Here is a 19,610-nt window from a genome sequence, read left to right as displayed (position 1 = left end):
GCAGCAGTACACATCCAAACATCATCAGACATCATCGTCATCACTGACAGGGGAAATGTCATTGTTCAAAAAGTTGTCTTCTTCTTCTTCTTTGCAGCGTCATGTTGTTTCCATGTTACAACTTAAAAGTTGATGAACACACTGAAGTCAGAAGAGCAACTTTCAGCTCAGGAAATGTGACGACTCAAGGAGGAGGAGGAGCAGTGACCTTCTGATCCACAGGAGCTCACCAGGAGTCAAAGTTCTCGTCTCCACACAGAAGAGTCTGACAAACATCCAAAGCAAACCAAGACTGTACTTTCAGGGATCATTTCTTTAGTTGTTGACTTGAGAAATGTGCTTCTACAGAGTTTGGTCTCGCTGTCCACGATGAAGAGTTCAGATGTTTCCTTCAGATCAGGAAGCTGGTGGAGGAAGACTTTGGTTCTTCTCCACTGTTGAAGACTGTTCAGAGTTTGACTGAGACTCTGATGGAGGAAACACAATCTGAGTGGAACTTTATTGTTTTTACAGCAGCTTTTCTCTTAGCATTTTGAGGAGCTGATTGGTTAGTGGTGGTTCTTTTGCAAATGTTATTTTTGTTTTGTGAGTGTCTCTTATCTGAAAATACTAAAAATGCTCAATATTTTTATTTTCTGCTGTTACCAAAGTTGAGTTGTTGTTCTGATTTTGTGAGACCTGCACAGGTTGGTTGGTTTTTGAGGTCACAACCAAATAAAACCAAATCTCAGTTTTGTTAATTACGTTACTTCAGACTTTCAGGTCATCTTTTGAACTGCGACAAAATCCTTGAGGGAGTTTCGTCTTCGCCGTGACGTTATCTGAGGATTAGGATGACTTTATTCATTCAAGTCAGCTTCTCCTTGTTTCTCCGTGTCGAGGTAGGAAATCATCCAGTGAGCAAACATGTGCTCACTGCCTCCTTACTGTAAAACACAGCCTGTGCTGTTGTACAGGATTACACAACTTCTGCTCCCAGATATTATTGTGCAAATCAAGAACAAAAGGAATGAACTTTGAAAGGAAATTCATCTTTTTCTAAATAACTAAATAAACTAAATAAAGAAAGACATAAAGAAAACATCTGGAGCTGGCTGTAACGTGTCTCTTGTCTGTGAGGCTTCTGTAAATTCTTTCTTTCATTCTACCTGTGGGTGCTGTGGTTTCTGCTCCTGTGTCACAAGACCTTTACTGTCTTCTGTCTTCTGGTGCTGATGCAAATTTAAAACCGCAGCAGTTCTTATGCTTTCGCTTTCGACAAGCCATCACAGTGCTGTTGTACATTATTGCACATTATTACACAACTGGGCGGGTCTTGTGTCATTCTGGAAGGAAATATGATCAAGTAAACCCTTTCAGACAAAGACAAACATGAGAAGACAGACGTCCTTCATGTGAACAGCGTCAAACACTGACACTTATTTAAAATCCTTTTCTAGAAAATGTGCCATCTGTGAACCAGCACATCCATGTTAATCTTTTGAAACACTGCCTGGCTCAACAAAAACTTTTTGATTTTGCACTGTAATGTTGTAAAAAGGAATTCACTGAAGATAAAACAGCTTTTATTTTAAATTATGCTTGGCTGAGAAACAAAAAAAGCTAAAATTCAAAATCCGTTTTTGAGCTTGGAGGCAGCTGCAGCTGTTCTGCAGATTTTCATCCCGAGTTTTTAGTTCTTTATGTTGGATGATTTGCTGTTAGATTCGGTACAGACATTCATGGCCCTGAATCTCCTGACTTTTCACCATCTGGTCCAAATTTCACTTTAGCTGCAAACCTTATCAGCAGGTGGTATAGCGAGGAGGTTTGGCAAATCATCTCCATAGTGACCGGAGAATCTGTCTCCAAAGAAACAGCAGTGTTTTTATGAATATTACATTTTATTCATTTTTAGTGTGAAACAACATTGCTAAATGTTCAGTATTCAGTACAACTCAGACATGAATCCAGGATTCAGTCTGCAGAAGTTTAACTTGCTATCCTTCAGACAAGCAGCATTTGGTGGATTTAGGTTTTGCGGGTGTTTTGGCTGCCAGGTTTGCCGCTGTTCCTGTACAGAGTCCCACCACAAAAACAGGCAACTTGCACCACAGGCGGAGACACTTTCAGCACATAAGCCCACTTAAAACCGAAAGCTTTCTAACCATGAGCACTGAGACCTTGTATTCAGTATGAACAACAATAATTGTTGCTTTAAGTCATCACCTTTCAAAGTGTCAGTGGGTGCTAACAGGTTAGCTGCTTCTCTTCAGGTCTTAAGCTAAGCTAACTACATCCTGACTCCGACACACACACATAAAACCCAAAATGCTGTTCAGCCCAAGTCACACATGCTGATCAACATCACATGAGATCATAACAGCACAGCTCACTTCTAAAGGTTCGTGAAACACTGCTGTGTGACCTTAACATAATTAGAAGTGAGATTAGTGGCAGACTTTCAGGCTTCTCAGTTTCTTAGGTAAGTGAAAACTCCTTCGACTTGCAGGGCAGTTTGTGGTGAGAACTATTTTCACCTTTGTGAGACAAAAGGTAAAAATGTATGAATGATCTGTGGATTTGCACGAACCTTGCTTGGAAGAAGTATAGGCAGACTTTGATTCACGGAGGAGAGGCAATGAGCAACTGTTTTCTGGTTGGAAATAGAAAAAAACTGAATTTGATTCAAAAAAATGAAATTATTTTGCCCTCCAAAAATATAATGAATGACAACATTACTGTGTATTTTTGCAGCTAAAATGAAACCTTTCCCACGGCGTGAGACACTGGTGACATTTTTAACTCGGGCAAGTCAGTTTACTGACGTTCATATCACCGTTCTCAGAGGAAATGCGGTGCATGCAGCTCATAGGTGCATGAAGTTAAAGCAGAGACTTTTTTTTAAGCATGACTTAACCAGCATCCTGACATCAAACGTTCAGTCTGCATCTGCTCAGTTCAGTGTGAACTCCACACACACACCTGTGAGCGTGACCGCCTTCAGGAGTCATGAACCAGAGGCTTCGCAGCTGCTTTCCCTGCAGATCCTGCAGAGTGGAAGGTAAGAGAAAGTGTTTACCATACAGCACTGACCAGGTCGTCCAAGCCTTCAGCAGGGGCAGATGTTACTAGTGACCATGCAAATGATGGTAGACACGGCTGACCCAAATGGAAACAGTCTGTTAGAGTCATTTATATCGTAAAACATGCAATTTGAAAGTTTTGTACATTAGCGTAGGCTATGTACAGAGGCTGACAGGCTATCAGCCTGGCTGATATGACAACCGATTGTTGGCATTCCTGTAACTATCAGTATCAGTGTTTTTTTGTCCAACTGATGAAACAATTTGATTAATTTTAGATTTGTCTTTTGTACTATTCATCAAAATATGCAAAGTAACTTGAGTTATCCATCCAAGAGCAATATTTGCCTCAAAAAGCGGTGGATTGGGAGCATCAAGTAGCAGAAAAGTAAAGTCCCAGAGGACGAGTGCTGAACATCCATCCATCCATCCATTTTCTATACCGCTTATCCGTCAGGGTCGCGGGGGAGCTGGAGCCTATCCCAGCTGACTACGGGCGAGAGGCGGGGTTCACCCTGGACTGGTGAACATTATAGACAATAAAACCTAAATGTGGGATTCGTGGCTCAGCTGTTGTTTTGAACTGCGACAGACTGTACAGGTGGGATTACTCACGTGACCACAGGAGGTGAACGTGTTGGACAAACACGGACAGATCAGGAAAATCAGTGCTGCTGTTTTTCTGCTGAGGGGAGTCTGCAGTCCCACCAGCAGCACCTGGAGGCTGCGACTCATATCGCACATGTGCAGGGCTGCAACAGCTTTTCCAAATGTATGATCTGCAAAAACTCACACTTTGATGATTCACTGATCGTCTCAGTTAACTTTTAAGAAAAAAAAATGCCAAACATTTGGCTCAAATGTAAGAGGTTTGCTGATTTCCTTGTTAAATTATAGCTCAGTTATAGACTTTGGGCTCTGAGAGATCGTGATGAGCAGTTGTCAGAGGAATGAAAATAAGTGATGTATGGATGAAAAATTAGACAGCTTTGTTTTTCTTCACGCTGAAGTGCTGTTTGTTGTCAGAAATCTCTGACAGAAAATTGGCCTTTAATTTTTGAGGGTATCCAATCCTGAATTTGAAACTTTGACTAGTTGGTGGCGCTAGAAGGAAAGTAAAGGGACCACTGAGGTCATTAAGCTTCTGGCCGTGAATGTTTGTACAAAATATCACAACAATCTATGAAGCGGTTGTTGAAATATTTCTCTCTTAACCAACGACAAGAGACTGATGTTGCCTCAGCGCCAGCGTTTCTAAAAAAAAGGTCCAACTGAGTGTGTGTGTGTGTGTGTGTGTGTGTGTGTGTGTGTGTGTGTGTGTGTGTGTGTGTGTGTGTGTGTGTGGACTTTCCACTGCTCTCATTTTCATGCACATCAGCTGCAGCAGGAGGAGCCTGCTGCTATTTAAAAACGCTCTCCAGCTCAGATCAGCTGTACTGTTACTTACCAACAGAGCAGCGACCCTCTGTGAGAGAACAGACACTAGGATACAAGGATATTTATCTGCATCGTGTAAGTCTCTGAGCCACTTTAGAATTATGATATTAATTTTAAATGTAGGGAAAAATGCATGCTATCACCATTCAAACTGTATTTTTCTGCATTGTCATTTCCATGTCCATTTTTTCTTTTTTTTCCATCAGGCTGTTTTTTGTGATCTCGCTTCATGAAGTACTGGATTTGTTTTTAGGTTTTTTATTTTATTTATTTATTTATTTTTTACTTTCTACTTTTAAAATGTACTGTGATGAGGATGATGGTAATATGGTACTAACAGACACTGAACTGTTACCCTCTTCTGTCACTGTCTTTTATGATTTTATTAATTTATTTATTCCTTTGTTGATTTAAAAAAAGTGCTGTTTTATTACATCTAAAAAACAACTAATTTAGGCCTTTATTTTGAAAATGACACAGGAAGCAAGTGCCGTCAGGAGCAGCTAGCGAATTGTTGAGTTAGCTAACTTTTAAACTTTATTTTTATTATAACGTATAAAATAATATTATGTGGTCATTTTTAATGCAGAGAAAGTGTTTGTCTGGAAAAATAGCAAACCGAAACATAAATAAGCAGGAAAGTAATGGACAAGTTACACAAAATTAAAATAAAAATTAGCTAAAATTAAATGTCGCCAAAGTTAACTAGCAAACACAGTCAGTGTTAGCTAGGTGAAACACTAACGTTAAATTTCATTTCATTTCATCTTTTCCTATTTCCATTGACGAACATTTGGTGGTTTTGTGTCTCCGTAGAGTTTTCATCGCGGTGTTTGGATTGTTGGTCCCGTTTCTCCGCTTGGATAACAATGCGGCTCCGCTCACACTCGGCAGAGACGGAAGGCCTCAGTGGGAGACCCGCTGGAGGGAGACGGTTTAACGTCAGACTGCCAAAGATCTTTGGGGGCCAGAGAAGACCGTCCGGTCAACACGCGGACAACACCTCCACGACTGATGGACACCAGTCACCCCACGAAGAGGAGCCCCGAAAAGGTCAGTCAGCAGCCATAGAAAGATGACTTCAAGGTCACTGAACGCAACGCCTTACACACAGTAAGTCTGATGGAATTAAAACATGTGACAGAAATAGTGATTTTAACTTCCTGTGCTTCATGGCAAGTAACATTTATGGAAGTGAAAAGATTATTAAACCCATTTAGTACTTCAAGACCGGAGATGCTGATGCAGAGAAAAATACCAAATCAACTGAATAAAGTTGGCTGTTGATCTCTGTCACAGTTATTTATAGCTTTAACATAACTTATAGACCAGAAAATAAGATTAACAGTGGAACATTAGAGTGATAGAGACACATGGAGACACATGGAGACAGGCCATCCAGTATTATGTATGTGAAGAAAAGCTTTAAATCTTTTTGACTTCATTAGCTGAAGTGTTTTGTCACTGACGCGTCAGAAAATTATTAAAAGTGTCCATCTGTCTGACTTTTCTGCTCTCTGCTTTTCTCCCATAGTGAACCTGACATTTGAGCAAATGCTGGAGGAGCAACTGTTTTGTGAGGCCAGCCAGCTGCTGATAAAGAGAGAGGAGCGTCTGTTTGGGGAGATAACTGAGGCAGATGCACTCAAACGTCGTGAGGAAGAAGCAGACAAACTTGCTGCCGACTACAGACAGTTGGCAGACCTCATAGTGCAGGCTCTGAAGCTCTCTCTTTCCCCGGGAGAAGTCAGCGTGGAGGCTCTGACGTCTGCTGTGAAGGCCATCAACCAGGAGGTGGTCCAGGACAAGCAGTGGAAACAGAGGGATCGCACACAGCCGGCCTGGAGGCCCAGCGAGTGGAAGAAGCTCCATGACGACACACTTCGCAGCTTGGTGGAGCAGCACATGGATAACCCCTCGACGCCCTCGGCTATAGAGATGGAGCAGTCGACTATCCTGAAGGACATCCACGCTATGGGCAGGCAGCTGAAGGAGGACCTGCTGTTGGTGGTGAGAACAGTGAAGAACTGCTACCCGCCCGAGATGAACATCTGTAACTTTTACGCCAGCCTGTACCACCAAAACCTCAGCGCCAGACTCAGAAAGATTGCAGAGTTTGTTCTGGAGGACAAGGACTGTACTTTTCTCCTGCGCTGGGTGAACGAGTTTTATCCAGAGTGAGTGATGACTTTAGTTTATATTTGAAGTAATCGGTGCTTTGTATTTCTGTGTCTGTTCCGTGCTGGTTTTGGTCCCAGTAACTTGGTGGGGGAAGAAGAAATTCATCTTTTTCATCATTTTATTATGTCAAACCAGTAAAATTAATGAGGAAGCGCTACGCTCACCCTCAGCTGCTATGGTTGGCTGGTGAACATAGCAGCTCAACCTGAAGCTGAAAACAAGCTGCTGCCTGTCCTCGTTCTGAACTGAAGTAGAATAATATGACACGAACAGACTGAGGATAAAAAACAAATCAACTTTGATGCTTAAAATGTCTTGAGGTACTAATGAACGTTGTCATGTTTGCTCTCTGTGTCAGAATCCTTCAGAAGCCGGAATTGGCCGCTGACATCGACGGTGAAGCGTTGGAAAAGCTGCTACCAAAGGAGTTACTGGAACCTCTGGAGGACCAGTACTTAAGCAAACAGGAGGTGAGCTGCTGCTGCCGCCTGCCTCACTCTGTTTCAGTGTGTTTAATTAGATTTTAGTAACATCTGGCTGTTTTTAAGTTGGAATTGGTGGTTTTACTCAACTTTCAAAGTGGAAGTTAGCGTTCAGAAAGAAGCTGCGTTTGAAAGACTGTACGTTACAAATGACTGCAGCGTGTTGTCGTGTGTTCAGGAGGAGCTGACGACTTACATCGGTCGCGTCCTGGACGAAGCGAAGGAGAAGTGGAGTAAGGGAGAGGAACCGACAAGAGAGGACGACTGCTACGCCAGTCCGTTGGCCTATGACATCATCCAGGTGAAAAGAGTGTGACGTCGTGTTGTGTGTATAGAGCCAAAGGAGAGCGAACGTTGCATTCACATGTTGCTCTGTAACTAAACGGCTTTCAGCTTCTGTCATGTCGATGTTGTGATCGTAAGTTTTCCCCAAAGTGGCCAAAAGAATCGAAGAAGATGAAATGTTTTCTGTCTTCTTCTGATCATGACCTCAATCTAAAAGGTTTTGCTTTGCTGTAATCACAAAACATTTCTGTTACGTCCATTTGGTAAAAGGCTTGGACAGATTGTGTAATGATGGAGTTTCTGCTTTAATCCCTAAATCACACGTTCATGAAACATTCTCCTTGGGATCATGAGACACCTTAATGTAAAAAGAAATTACTCATATCCTCTAAGAGGAGGAAGAGTTCCCAACACAATACTTTCTTGGCTGTTTCACATATTAACTAAAGCCAAACCAGAAAAGAATCAAACTGTCCAAATGAAAGAAAATGATTAACCAACAAGAGGGTACGCTTTGAATTATTTACAGAAAGTCAGAGGAAGGTCACATTGTTAAAAACTTGCAACCTGACAAGTTGGGTTTGGAGTTTCCTGCGTTAGTTTGACTAATTGGAAAAATACAATCAGTACACAGCTTTGAATCTTTCATTCACGTAAGGAAAATTGAAATAAAAGGGCCTGTAAAATAGTATCTTCCCTCACTGTCTGTGTCCTCCCTCTGTGTTCAGGTTGTCAGTGGGATGGTGAAGTCAGCTGAAAGGGTCGTGGGAGACCAGCACAAAGCCCAGAGCATCACGTGCCAGCTGAAAGACTTGATGCAGAGGTAACAACACTGATGACTTTCTCTTAAACAGTGTCCTTGTAAAGTGCGCTTCATGTTAGTGACGACAGCTTTGTGGAAATAAAAAAAAATAAATCTTTTCATTGGACTCCTGCAGCTTCAAGAACTTCCAGAATGACATCATGAAGCAAAGCAAAGCGAACAGCGGGGCGTTCATCAAGGCGAATCTCGGCTGCATCAAACAGTTCAGGTGCGTGACCGATGCTGTGAGATTGTGCTAAAAATCACAGGGGAAAATTTCCCTGCGAGCTGACGTGACTTTGTGTGGCCCGTTGCAGTGACGTCCTGCAGCAGCAGAGCCATCTGTTCCCAGAGGATGTGCGGAAAACATGTCTGCTCATTCTGCCCGACATGAAGCAGTCTGCCCACAGATATTTATTAAAACCTGTGCACGAGGCCCTCAAGGTGAGCTCATTCACAACTGATTTAAAGGCTTTTTCACCTTCGGTTTCAGCCCTGGTGAAGCATGCAAACACAGTAAAGCCTCAGGGATTCAACACACGGGACGTAAACCCTGAATTTGCTGTGTGTTTCAGTTCACGTGCAGAAATTGATTTTTGTAGACTGAAAATTCTCTACTGCTGTGGGTGAAAGTGTTCGCTGTCTGATGCATCGTGTTTGTACTGCACACAGCCACATTACCGCAAGCTGGGAACCAACGACTGGCTGAATAAGCCCGTGTTTGAGAATCTGCTGGCCGGCATTGATCAAGAGGTTCAGGATCTTCAGGGTTCGCCTGACTCGTGTCACCAGGTAGACCTCAGAAAACACATGAACCGTAGTATAACTGACCACCATTTTCCAAAGAAGGATTTAGTTTAGAATGTTTCAGTGTGTTTTTACTTTGAGGAAGCAACTTGTTTGCGTACAGTATGAACATCAATTAGCAGAACACAAAAATTGATCTTAACTGTTAGATTCAACAACTAAAGGAGGTATCAACAATGTGCACATTGACTGAAAAGTCTAAAATCAGCTTCATCGAGTAGAATTTCCAACATCAGTTTAGCATCTTCGTTATCTTCATCTCCATGAAATAAGTCAGAATGAAGCTGAAACAATTTATTTTATACTCAGATTTCTCATTTGCCGATTGGGTTTGTTTCAGGAGCTGATTGGCCAGCTGCACCAGGAAGTGACGACTGAGTACGTGAAGAGGCTCCTGAAAGGAGAGATCAAACTGAAGGACAAGAAGCAGCAGCAGGAGGCTTATGAGCTCATGAAAGACAACGCGGAGCATTTGTGCAAGTTATTTGACCACTTGGTGAGACTCGAGCACATGAGTATTTTAAATTTTGACAGAACATTATTTTTTGGTTGCAGCACCTTGTAGTTCAGCATCTAAAAACAAAACCTCAGAGTGTGATGAACAAGTGATACAGGCAAAGTGCAGTGGGAAAACTCGCCCACAGAGACCCTAACAGGAGTCCTCTGACGCAGCAGCTTTGTCTTCACAGAGCTCGAAGGAGGACTGGCTGAAGGACGTCCTCACCAAGATTGCAGAAGTGCTGAAACTCCAAGACCTCCCAGCCATTCAGATGCACATAGCATCACTGGGAACTGCTTTCCCTGACCTCAGGTAACCTTTGCATTTTGGATTAACTTGAGTGTTGAAACAAATATTTAGGGCATATTGTACACAGACGTGCTGTGGGCCTGTCGAGGTCTGTTTACGTTACACTGACTGAGCCTGAGATCCAGCTCAGAGGCTCTGCAGCACAGGTTTCTCTTCTTGTGGTGAAGAAACAGAGAAGGAGCTGATAAAGCAGCAGAAAGGAATTCTGATTCTGATTCTGATAAAGCTTGTTGTGATCTGTTGATGTTCATTGTTGGGTTCATTTGTTTCTAAATGTTTCTCTCAACACACTAAGTCATCCACACACTTTTGACCGTATTATGTGTGTAGACTCTGTGGGAACAACCAAGCCAATCAGAGCATTTCTGTGCCAGAAAAGATACAAACTACAGCTCCGTTCATGAATAAACAGTTTTGTTAGATTAGATTAGTATTTTTCTTTAACCGAATAGAAGAACCTAATGAGATATTATATTATTGGGACTAAAATGTCGATTCCTAACCTCTCTCCCCTTTCACCCACAGTGAGAAACACGTTTCAGCCCTCCTCAAGCTCAAGACCAACCTGTCCAGAGCGGACAGGAAAGCCGTCAAAGCCACTCTGTCGGATACTTTGAGGGAAACCAGCTGTGTCTCAGCGCGGACGTTTTTCTCCGACGTTCAGGTCAAATGAATGTGTGACGCTGCTGCTTAATCCCGTCTGTCGTGAGCAACGATGAACGTAACACAGAAGAACAAAGCTTAAAAGCCTTGAATGTTGTGAGGGCTGGGAAGAATACTGTTCTGTTTGTACTGTACGGATGTATAACATTCACTTCACATTGCCGTGGTAAATATGCTGCTTTTTACTGCTGAAACATCTGGTCAGGTGTGTGTGAGCAAAGCTCAGTGCTTGAATGTGTAATTCACTGTTAGTGTACATTTTTTTTTATCAAATCAGTGTTTAAGTTTATTTTCCTACTCATGTACAATTAAGGTAGAAGTCAGCCTTAAATTTTATTGTTTATCTCATGTCAAATGATGTACAGAATATTGCTGGAGAATGTGTTAAATGTAAATTAAGTTTATAAATAAACTGGGTGAAATCTCATTGTGATTTGATTTTTAATTCCAAAAGTTTAAGAACATAACTCCTCCAGAGCTCACCGGCTGTCTGCTAATTAGCAGACTGACTCGTTAAAGCCAAACACGCAGGTGACTGCAGTTACCTGACGTTAACACGTTTGTTTCTGCTGTCAAGTTGGAAACCTCGTGGTGATGCTGAAGGAAAAGTCAGGGAATCAAAGTGGGTTTCATCCTCTGGGGTTCATGAATGTGTCTACCAACCAAACAAAAGTCATTACAGTTTATGCAGATGGAAATATGAATGTGCTCATCCAACCTGTAGTTTTGGAGACATTGTAGTCTTGAGTGCAGCACTGGCCCCCCTTCACCCCCAGCTTGACAATGACCGAGATACAACGAACTGGCTCTTAGCAAGTCTTTCTGAAGAAATCAGAAGTATCAGGAGACCACTGAAACAACTGGCCCTCCACTTCAAAGACAAGTGATCAACATCACAAGCAGCCAAATCGGCCCTGAGCAAACAATTTCGGGAAATCATTGACTCCCCTGGTGTGGGAATCGAGGCTGTAGACCCTGAGGTGAGGGGTTTCCAGTTTGTCATTATTACCGGATCATAACGACACCCTGAGCAGGGGAAGGATGTAGTGTTTATAAAGGATGTTGCTGCAGATTTCTGTAAGTGAGTATTTTATTCCTGAAAGCCCGAGTGAGGGAGGATGTGCTCAGGAAGGCGAGTGGGAGGCGTGGAGGTTGTAGCTATGAGTGTCTCTCGGAAGGCCAGACGGAGGGGAAGCTGTCGAAGCCATTAGTGGACTGAGATGGTAGAAAATCCAGGGGCTTTCCTGTCGTACACTGACTCAAATTCTGGGTTCCTTAACTCAATAACAAGGACGGCTGCCAGTTTGTCTCTTAGGGTGCGTGAGCCTCTTCGCTGATTAAAGCCGTGGTTTACTTTCTGTTCTGAGGTTAAAGGAAACAGTCTGTCTCAGAAAGTCACGAAAGACCCCCCAGACTAAAGCAAAGTGTGCTTGTGGGTGGTTTGTGCGGGTCATGTGGCCTCAGTGCTGACCCGAGCTTTGAGCAGTTAAACTATTTTTTAGGCCTGAAGGGGTAAAAGCCACAAAACCACAGAAGAGTGAGAGAGAAAAATGATAGAAATCCATCCATCCATTTTCTATACCGCTTATCCGTCAGGGAATGATAGAAATAAGTCAAGAATTCCTGTCCATTGGATCATCGTGGGATTGCTTGAGAGGTCACATCCTGCGGCCTGACGGACACCCAAACATCGCTTTCATGTGAGAGGAAGTCAGCTGTGTGCTGGAGCTTTTCTCTTCAAGTCCCATTTTGGTGAAGTGATGTTAGTCTCCATCTAGTGGTGGAATGAAGCCACGAGCAGCTTTATAATTGAATCATCTTCAAGTTTATTCATTACACTGCTGAGTGTGTGTGTGTGTGTGTGTGTGTGTGAAGGAGAAATCAAACCAACACAGCACATGTCTCACTCTGTGCTTTCAGGGAACTGCGTCATTAAAACAGCATGTAGAAAACACAGTAAAGCCTGTGAAATGAATCAAATCATTTTACAGCACATCCTGAAGTGATTCAAAAGTCCAAAAGTCAACAGACTCTGAAGTACCAAAACCAGAAAAAGGATTTCATATGATTGATGGCAGGCTTGCAGATACTGGAATGTTTCTGTAACAAATGTATATATTCTCATAATTAAATAAATAAATATATTAAATCTTATCTCTGTCTCCATCCGACAGTGGGGGAAACGGTGCGTCTTGGTCAGTGCTGTTAAAGTTTTTACCGGCGTGTCGGATTGAGGGTCAAAAATGAAATATTTACAGTCTTGTTTTTGAAAGAAGTTTTCGCTACATAAGAATGAGCCTTGTTTCTACAGAAGCCCAGAACGGACAAACCAAATGTGTTGGCAGCAGCCAGCGGGAGAGACGAGGGGTAAACACGCCACCAGACGCCACAGAATCCGACATGCTGGACCTTAACGTTGCTGTATGAAGCACCAACAAAGCAAACGAAAGGAAACAAACTAAAAGCAAGCTCGAAACAGGAGAAAGATCATCTTCTACCCGCCTCACAGAGCGCAAACAGAACACCAAAACTGTGCTTTGGACTGTCAGACCCCAGCAAAATAATCTTCCCTTCCGACAACAATTTAAGTCTTAAATTCACCTCTTAATCCTCTTTTTTACAAACACATAGTTTACTGCTAACGGCGTATAAACATTCTGTAATTTTCCCTCCACTGTAATCCACAAGTAAACATTTTCAAAAACACACACACACACGTGTAAAACAACTCATACACAGGCAGCCTGAGAGCTTACAAGAACCTCTTCTTCTCCTTAACTACACCTTTAGATCCACCTTACAGCAGGTAAGCGAAGGCGGTAACGGGTGTCGGGTTTAACAGCATTCAGATGAGACGAGAAGTTCATCCAAAGTCTCTCAAACATTTCAGACAATCAGCTCTGTCTTCTTCTCTGCTTGTTGTCGTTGATGCTCAGCTCATCCATTGACAGCAGCAAATAGAAGAGTACCAAGATGTAGATCTGGGTCTGGACCGCTGCCCGGGGAGGGCGTCCAGCACCTCCCTAACCTTCCTCCCAGAGAGACCTGTCCATCGCAGCAGTGCGGGCAGAAGATCCTGGTCCTCGCTGCAGTGGAGGCCAAAACAGGGAAGAGTGAGACGGAGGTCTTTGTCACCTTGTCAGTCCTTCTAAACATCTACAGAGGACAGGAAGACTGGACACAGAAGTGTGTACAGGAAACAGCAGGATGACTTACCTCCATGTGAGACTCTCCTGCTGCATGCTGGCAACTGTGAGCTTCACCTCGTCGGTGCTTTTGCACTTCAGCAGCTCTGGGATCTTCGACAGCGTGAGGTTCCACTGCTGGACGTCAGGGGCCTGATCGTACACATCACACACATCTCATCAACACACACGGCTCATCAAGACTGACCCTCTGGACAAGCAGTCTGTTTCCAATCATTGACGCTGTTGCCGAGGGTCAAAGCACAAAAACTCAAGCTGGCTGCAGTTGATTACAAATCCAGTAGTGGGCAGTATTGTGTAGGCTAATGAAGAGTCAGAGCATTAGCCCCAGTGCATTATGGGCCGGTCGGTGGACGGCTAATAATCAAACAGCTTTGACTTGGATCAGGATTTATCGTTCTGGATTTATTTAATGGAGACTGCAGAAAGACACACCAGAGGCCTCAGTAACACGGTAACGGTGAGTCAGCCGCTAACATGCAGCTTTCTGCACACAATCAGCCTCTCAGACATGACTTGTTTTGATGTCATATATGACACAGATGACAACAGATGAGGAGGTCGGGTCATAACATGTCACTTGACATAACGAATGTAATATTATGAACAAAATCCTGCTAGAAATGCATCATACTTTGTTACTGCTAAAAGGGAAATATTACTTTTATCATGCGTTACACTTAATATCCACATCATGATATATGTGTATATACATATACAACATCCTCACCATGTCTGCGAAGGTTTTGTGAAGTAGCTCAGCATCTTCAGTGACTGCTTGAACAACATCGATACTCCAGCATCTGCTCAGTTTGCTTTGGCTGCTTTGGATAAGATGTTTGAGGTAAACGTGAACGATGAGCTTGTAGGCCTCATCCATCACCCTCTGAGGGACACAGAGACAGACGAAGACACGGGTCGGTTTTTGATGTGTTATGATGTAAATACTTATTTTTAATAAATACACGCTTGTTTGATATGCTGCGAAAATCAGATTGTGTTTGTCAAGATTTTCACTCATTTTTCGTTAAAATCCAGATTTTTAACGTACGTTGTGTACATCCTGACACCACCGCAGCTTGGGAAAATGAGTCTCTACTTCACGGATCAGAGAGAAGTACTTCTCCTGCTTGAAGTAATTCTTGAGGTGGCTCTGTGGGATGGATATCGTTAAAAATGTTAAGATTTGTCCTAAAAATGTCATCTAAAACAGTCACTCTGTTATTTCCAATAGAAACAATGTCATAAATAACCAAAAGAAAGCTGAACGGGTACCTCTGCAAAGTCAGCAACAATTTGCTTTAGAAGTTTCAAAGTAAAAGCCTCCATGTTTTCAAGAGCTGCTGCGGCGGCCTGGAGAAGGGCTTTGCTGATGCCTTTATTTTCGGTCTGGATGTGCTTCCTGAGGAGAAATATCATAAACATTAACTAGAAACATCCCGCTGTGACATTTCTATAATGTACTGGCTATTTTAAAAGGTGTGTTTTTTGGTGTAAAGACAGTTTGCAAACCAAATAAATTAAACGAATGACGAAACTGTTAGTACTGAGCTGACTCAGCAGAGAGACAGAAATGCTCAAATACTCACTTGAGTTCTTTACAGGTTTTCAAAGTCTTGAGGAAGTGTGTCATTTCTGGTTTGTCTAATTTTGCTTTCTTGTTGAGAATTTTACTCTGGTGAGTCGTATAACTGCAAACCAAAGAGAATATATCAGCTAAAATGTGCCAAATACGGACTTTAAAGAGTCAGATAAGATCAGTTGTTTTAGAAATCTGTGTGGATGGAAAAACCTGTGGATTCTCACCTCTGCAGAAACATCAGCAGCTCTTGGAAACAAACCTCCTGGACATCAGCAGAGAGTTTTGAGCTGATTTTTTGTGCCTCTTTGGGTATGGCATCAATGCACTTAAAGAGAAACCAAAAATATGAATATGACTAATATCAGATAGATATATACTTTATTGATCCTGAGGGAAATTCAAGAATGCAACAAATAAGGCGAATAAATTAAGAAAAGTGCTAAGTACCTGAATAGTGTCCACATAAAGTCCAACGCAAGCCTCCTCATGATCACAATCTTCTTGGCTCTTCTCAATCAGCAAGATTTTCTCCAGAGACTTTCTGACCTCTTTCTGTGGACAAAAAATAAACAAGAAAATAAACATCTGTGCCAACTGCTAAATAACCTGTAGTATCCAGGACTTGGACTCGAGTCCAAATTCTTGTGACCTGACTCGGACTTGAGCACTGTTGACTTGGACTTGGACTCAGACTTGTGCATTAACTGCATTCAGACTCGTAAATTAGAGACGAGTCCTCAGATTTCTATTTTATTTTGTGTAATGTACCGTGGGCTATGATAATATCTACGTCTAGATTAAATTTTATATTATATAATAATTATACAATAATATATTTGGATTGGACTTGACTCAGACTCGAACACTGGGAACTCGAAATTGGACTTGGACTCGAAGTTTGGTGACTCGACTACAACACTGTGGAACAGTCCAACCACAGCCTCCAGCCTCTTTTTGTGACATCTAGTGGTCATCCTAAAAGGGTCAGTGCCACAGCAGGGACTCAGTTCGGACTGACTTTTACCCTACTGCTCTCCTGCTGCATTTCTTCATGACTGAGAATGAAATAAGCTTTTAGTGATCCCAGTTAGAAGCAGTCCTAACAGTGTACGTTAGTGATCTTACCTTCACAGTTTCGAGCAGTTTGTCCTTTGTTTTTGCTACCCATTCAATGCACAGCAGTAGGTCGACTTTTTTTATGGCATCCATTTCTTGAAGGCTGGGATGACCGAGTAGATCCTGACTGAGAAAGTATCATAAACAGCAACATCAGAATCTCTCATCTCTCCACACCTGAATGACCTTGTCGCACATTAAAAGTATGGCTGCACCTATGCTGTGTGTTGGAATGACTCAACTGAATTCAGAGGTGAATCGGCGACTTTACAACCGCAAATAATATCAGTAGTGTTGGGAAATGTCTCTTTCTAGGTTCAAATGTTGTTCAGGTGGCCTGTGGTCTTACTAGGTTTTGTTTGGGATCTCTCACATTAATTTGTTTTGTGAAAGCAGTGAGTAAAGTTAGTTTTTTAGCAGTTAAGAGTTAAATGAGAAAATGAAAACCAATTTCACATTTGTCTGTTAGGTACAGACGGCTGGGTAGTTGTTTCCCCCTGTTTCAAGTCTTTATGCTAAGCTAAGTATTTGCAAGGGTAAGATTGATATTTATGCTAAAGACCAGTTTTATCAGTTTAGTTTTCCCATCTCACTCTTGGTGAGAAAATGCATATTTCCCAAAATGTCATTGTTACAGGCCATCAGATGCACAAAACAACATGCTGAATATTTAAAATAAATTAAGTAAAAGAAGATACAACAGGTGAAATTGCAGGTACCTCAGATATGACTGTAGGACCCACTTCATTACCACCAGGTAATTCTTGGAGAACTGGATGTTCATGAGAAGATCACTGAGGTGATCAAATGTCTGACGATGGTAGCAATCAAGCAGACATCCCATCAACCCAAAGCGTTCCAGCAGGGGACCCATCTTAACAAGCGTATTGCACATCCTCTCCTGCATATTTGAGAGGTGCTGCTGAAGGTTCTGGTCCAGATCTGCTGGCAGCTCAGGGAAGTTATTTGATACAGAACTTTGTATGAGGCAGACAGCGTTTGAATTCTCCTGTCCTGAGCAGCAAGGTCCATCCTCAGAAGTGCTGGCATCAGGGTCCACACCCAGAAATTCAGCTAGTTCCTCAAGGACTATGTTTACTGTGCTTTGGTGGCTTTGTTCCTCGATGTTGTCTGTCTCGTCATATCCTATGAGAGAGAGACAATCTTAAGCTTTAGGGTGGAGTAAATATAACTTCAGACATACAAAGAAATTACACATGCCTGTCACACTTTTTGTGACACTGTTAAACTTGTCCACATCGCCAAGCAGTAGTAGTGACAAAGTGTTAGTGACATACTTTATATTCAGCCGTGCTAACAGTGTGCTTCTATGGATGACAAAAGTAAAGTCATTCCCATCAGTGTCAGCTGTATTTTGTGATCAGTGCTAGTGAAAAAAAATATTAGTATGCTAGATTTCCAAAATTAAGACCGTGAGCATGGAAGGCATTATACTCACTGTGAGCATATTAGCATGCTAATGTTATCATTTAGCTCAAAACTGCTAGCATGACTGTAGTCTCTTATTTTGGTCTTGCTCCTAATGCTCCTAAGTCCTGCATACAATAAAGCTAATCATTTTGTTATCGGTTTAAGTTCTACATTTTTTGCTCTGCTCTTAATTTTCGACTGTTTTAGCATGCTAACTTTAGCCTTGTGAAACAATAGCAGCTCCGTGTTGCCACGCTACTAAACACTACCTGTTTTCTCATACTATGTTCATTTTGACGGTCATGCACCATCATAAAAAGGCTAAATGTCTTTGTTAAGACCTGGAGGCTACTTGGCAGGAAAACCAGTTTGTGATTCTGAGTCTGATATGTTTTTAATGTACGCCATTTTTCAATAACAACTGAATGCACATTTGATTTCTGGTTCAAGTTCTTGTTAAGCATGCCTTTAGACCCAGTCATATTAATGCAGAATAATGGATTTGTTTTATTTTGAAGGGTTTATAAAGTAAAATCAGGGCAAATAAGAAGTTCACACAGACAGAAACAGGAAGAAAACCTGTCTCAAGGTCTGTCAGCATTGTTCTCTGCACAACCTTTCTAAACATGAATTCGGCTTGATTGTGGGTTTAATAGTTGGGAATCCCCAGCATGCCCAGAGGCCTGCCACGCTTGCCACACTGTGCTTTGGTCAGATTGGAATGCGTGCACGTTCCTCTCTGCTCTACAGCTTAAAAGTGTAATCTTAAAACACAGCTCATCAGCCCTCCTTTTAGAGAGGTGAATCAGAAGAGAAGAATTTACCGTCATCTGTCTCAAGTTGCTTTGTTAGTTTAACACTTTAGTTTTCATTGGTTTCTTAACTGCATTTCACACACTCATGAGAAAATAATATTTACATTTGACCAACTTGGATCACATTTCAAGCTGAAAATAAAAGTCTACACTAACACAACTGACAGGTGTGAGGAGTGTGATAATGATGGTCTAAGTAAGCAGAAGCTCACCAGTGCATATAAAATATGCATACAGAGCACATCCATCATAAAAACAATAATAAGTCTTACCTTCTTGCATGTCGTTGTTATTTTCCTCTATTAAAGGTCTCCTGCTCCTGGTCCCCCAGCGTCTCCTCCTGCCTTGAGCTGTCCACACTGTCCACAACTGTCTTTTCATCTCCAGTGTTTTCTGTTTGCAGTCAGTTTCTCTCGAGTGATACGCACTCCTTATTACAACTGAGTCTTATTCAGCAGCTTCAAAGCCATTTATAAAAGCACATGAAGGGATTTTCCCACTGCATCACTTTCATTTTCCACAGGCACAGTGAAAGGAATCTCATTGGATCACGTTGCTACAATGATGGTGACAGGGAAAACGAAAAAGAGTCACCTGACAAGTACCTGCCTACATCACAAATGCCACTGCAGTCATGTGTGAAAAGACGTTGCTAGTTACACACTTTACTGGTGATTGTTGTGAAAATAAAAAACAGACAAAGCTAATTCGAAATGTTAAAAAATTACAGCTTGTCCTTTTATTCAACATGAGTTCTTCTCCATGAATGAGTCACATTTATTGTATTTAGGTGACCTTGATATAAAAGATTAAACACATCAATCATTAATAATTCATCTATTTACTGTGTATATAAAGCATGCATGGATTAATCCGCATGCACAGTTTTCAGGTGTGTGTGAGCGTGTCTGGTGTCAGAAATGAGGAAAA

The 19,610-nt window shown here is 42.0% G+C and overlaps 2 protein-coding genes and 1 non-coding gene across 5 annotated transcripts; 2 read left to right on the top strand and 1 right to left on the bottom strand.

Annotated features, from left to right (window-relative positions):
• The first annotated feature begins 288 nt into the window (after window positions 1–288).
• On the top strand, window positions 289–495 carry LOC124072537. The gene has a single exon (XR_006845526.1). It is a non-coding gene; the product is annotated as a small nucleolar RNA U3 (small nucleolar RNA).
• A 2,415-nt stretch (window positions 496–2,910) lies between these two features.
• Window positions 2,911–10,957, top strand: LOC124072133 (tumor necrosis factor alpha-induced protein 2-like). 3 transcript variants are annotated; one of them, XM_046413320.1, is made up of 12 exons: window positions 2,911–3,043; window positions 5,319–5,555; window positions 6,037–6,679; window positions 7,042–7,153; window positions 7,344–7,466; window positions 8,179–8,273; window positions 8,389–8,481; window positions 8,570–8,696; window positions 8,925–9,044; window positions 9,400–9,555; window positions 9,749–9,870; window positions 10,393–10,957. In XM_046413320.1, exons 1-12 carry the CDS (start codon window positions 2,992–2,994, stop codon window positions 10,538–10,540), a joined length of 2,028 nt encoding a protein of 675 aa, XP_046269276.1. In that variant the 5' UTR covers window positions 2,911–2,991; the 3' UTR covers window positions 10,541–10,957. The 3 variants fall into 3 exon arrangements, with proteins under 3 accessions (XP_046269276.1, XP_046269277.1, XP_046269278.1); XM_046413321.1 differs by lacking the exon at window positions 2,911–3,043 and adding an exon at window positions 4,434–4,577; XM_046413322.1 differs by lacking the exon at window positions 2,911–3,043 and adding an exon at window positions 4,988–5,015.
• Window positions 10,958–12,327: 1,370 nt separating this feature from the next.
• On the bottom strand, window positions 12,328–19,200 carry si:dkey-196h17.9 (exocyst complex component 3). Its single transcript, XM_046413323.1, has 11 exons — window positions 18,953–19,200; window positions 17,154–17,580; window positions 16,444–16,561; window positions 15,766–15,870; window positions 15,543–15,643; window positions 15,326–15,427; window positions 15,012–15,138; window positions 14,788–14,889; window positions 14,467–14,622; window positions 13,747–13,868; window positions 12,328–13,616 (listed from the first exon to the last, which is right to left on the bottom strand). Exons 1-11 carry the CDS (start codon window positions 19,059–19,061, stop codon window positions 13,463–13,465), a joined length of 1,623 nt encoding a protein of 540 aa, XP_046269279.1. The 5' UTR covers window positions 19,062–19,200; the 3' UTR covers window positions 12,328–13,462.
• Window positions 19,201–19,610: the final 410 nt, after the last annotated feature.

This window comes from Scatophagus argus, chromosome 15 (genome assembly GCF_020382885.2).
Source record: "Scatophagus argus isolate fScaArg1 chromosome 15, fScaArg1.pri, whole genome shotgun sequence".
Taxonomy (NCBI): domain Eukaryota; kingdom Metazoa; phylum Chordata; class Actinopteri; family Scatophagidae; genus Scatophagus; species Scatophagus argus.
This window is presented reverse-complemented; position numbering and strand designations above follow the sequence as displayed.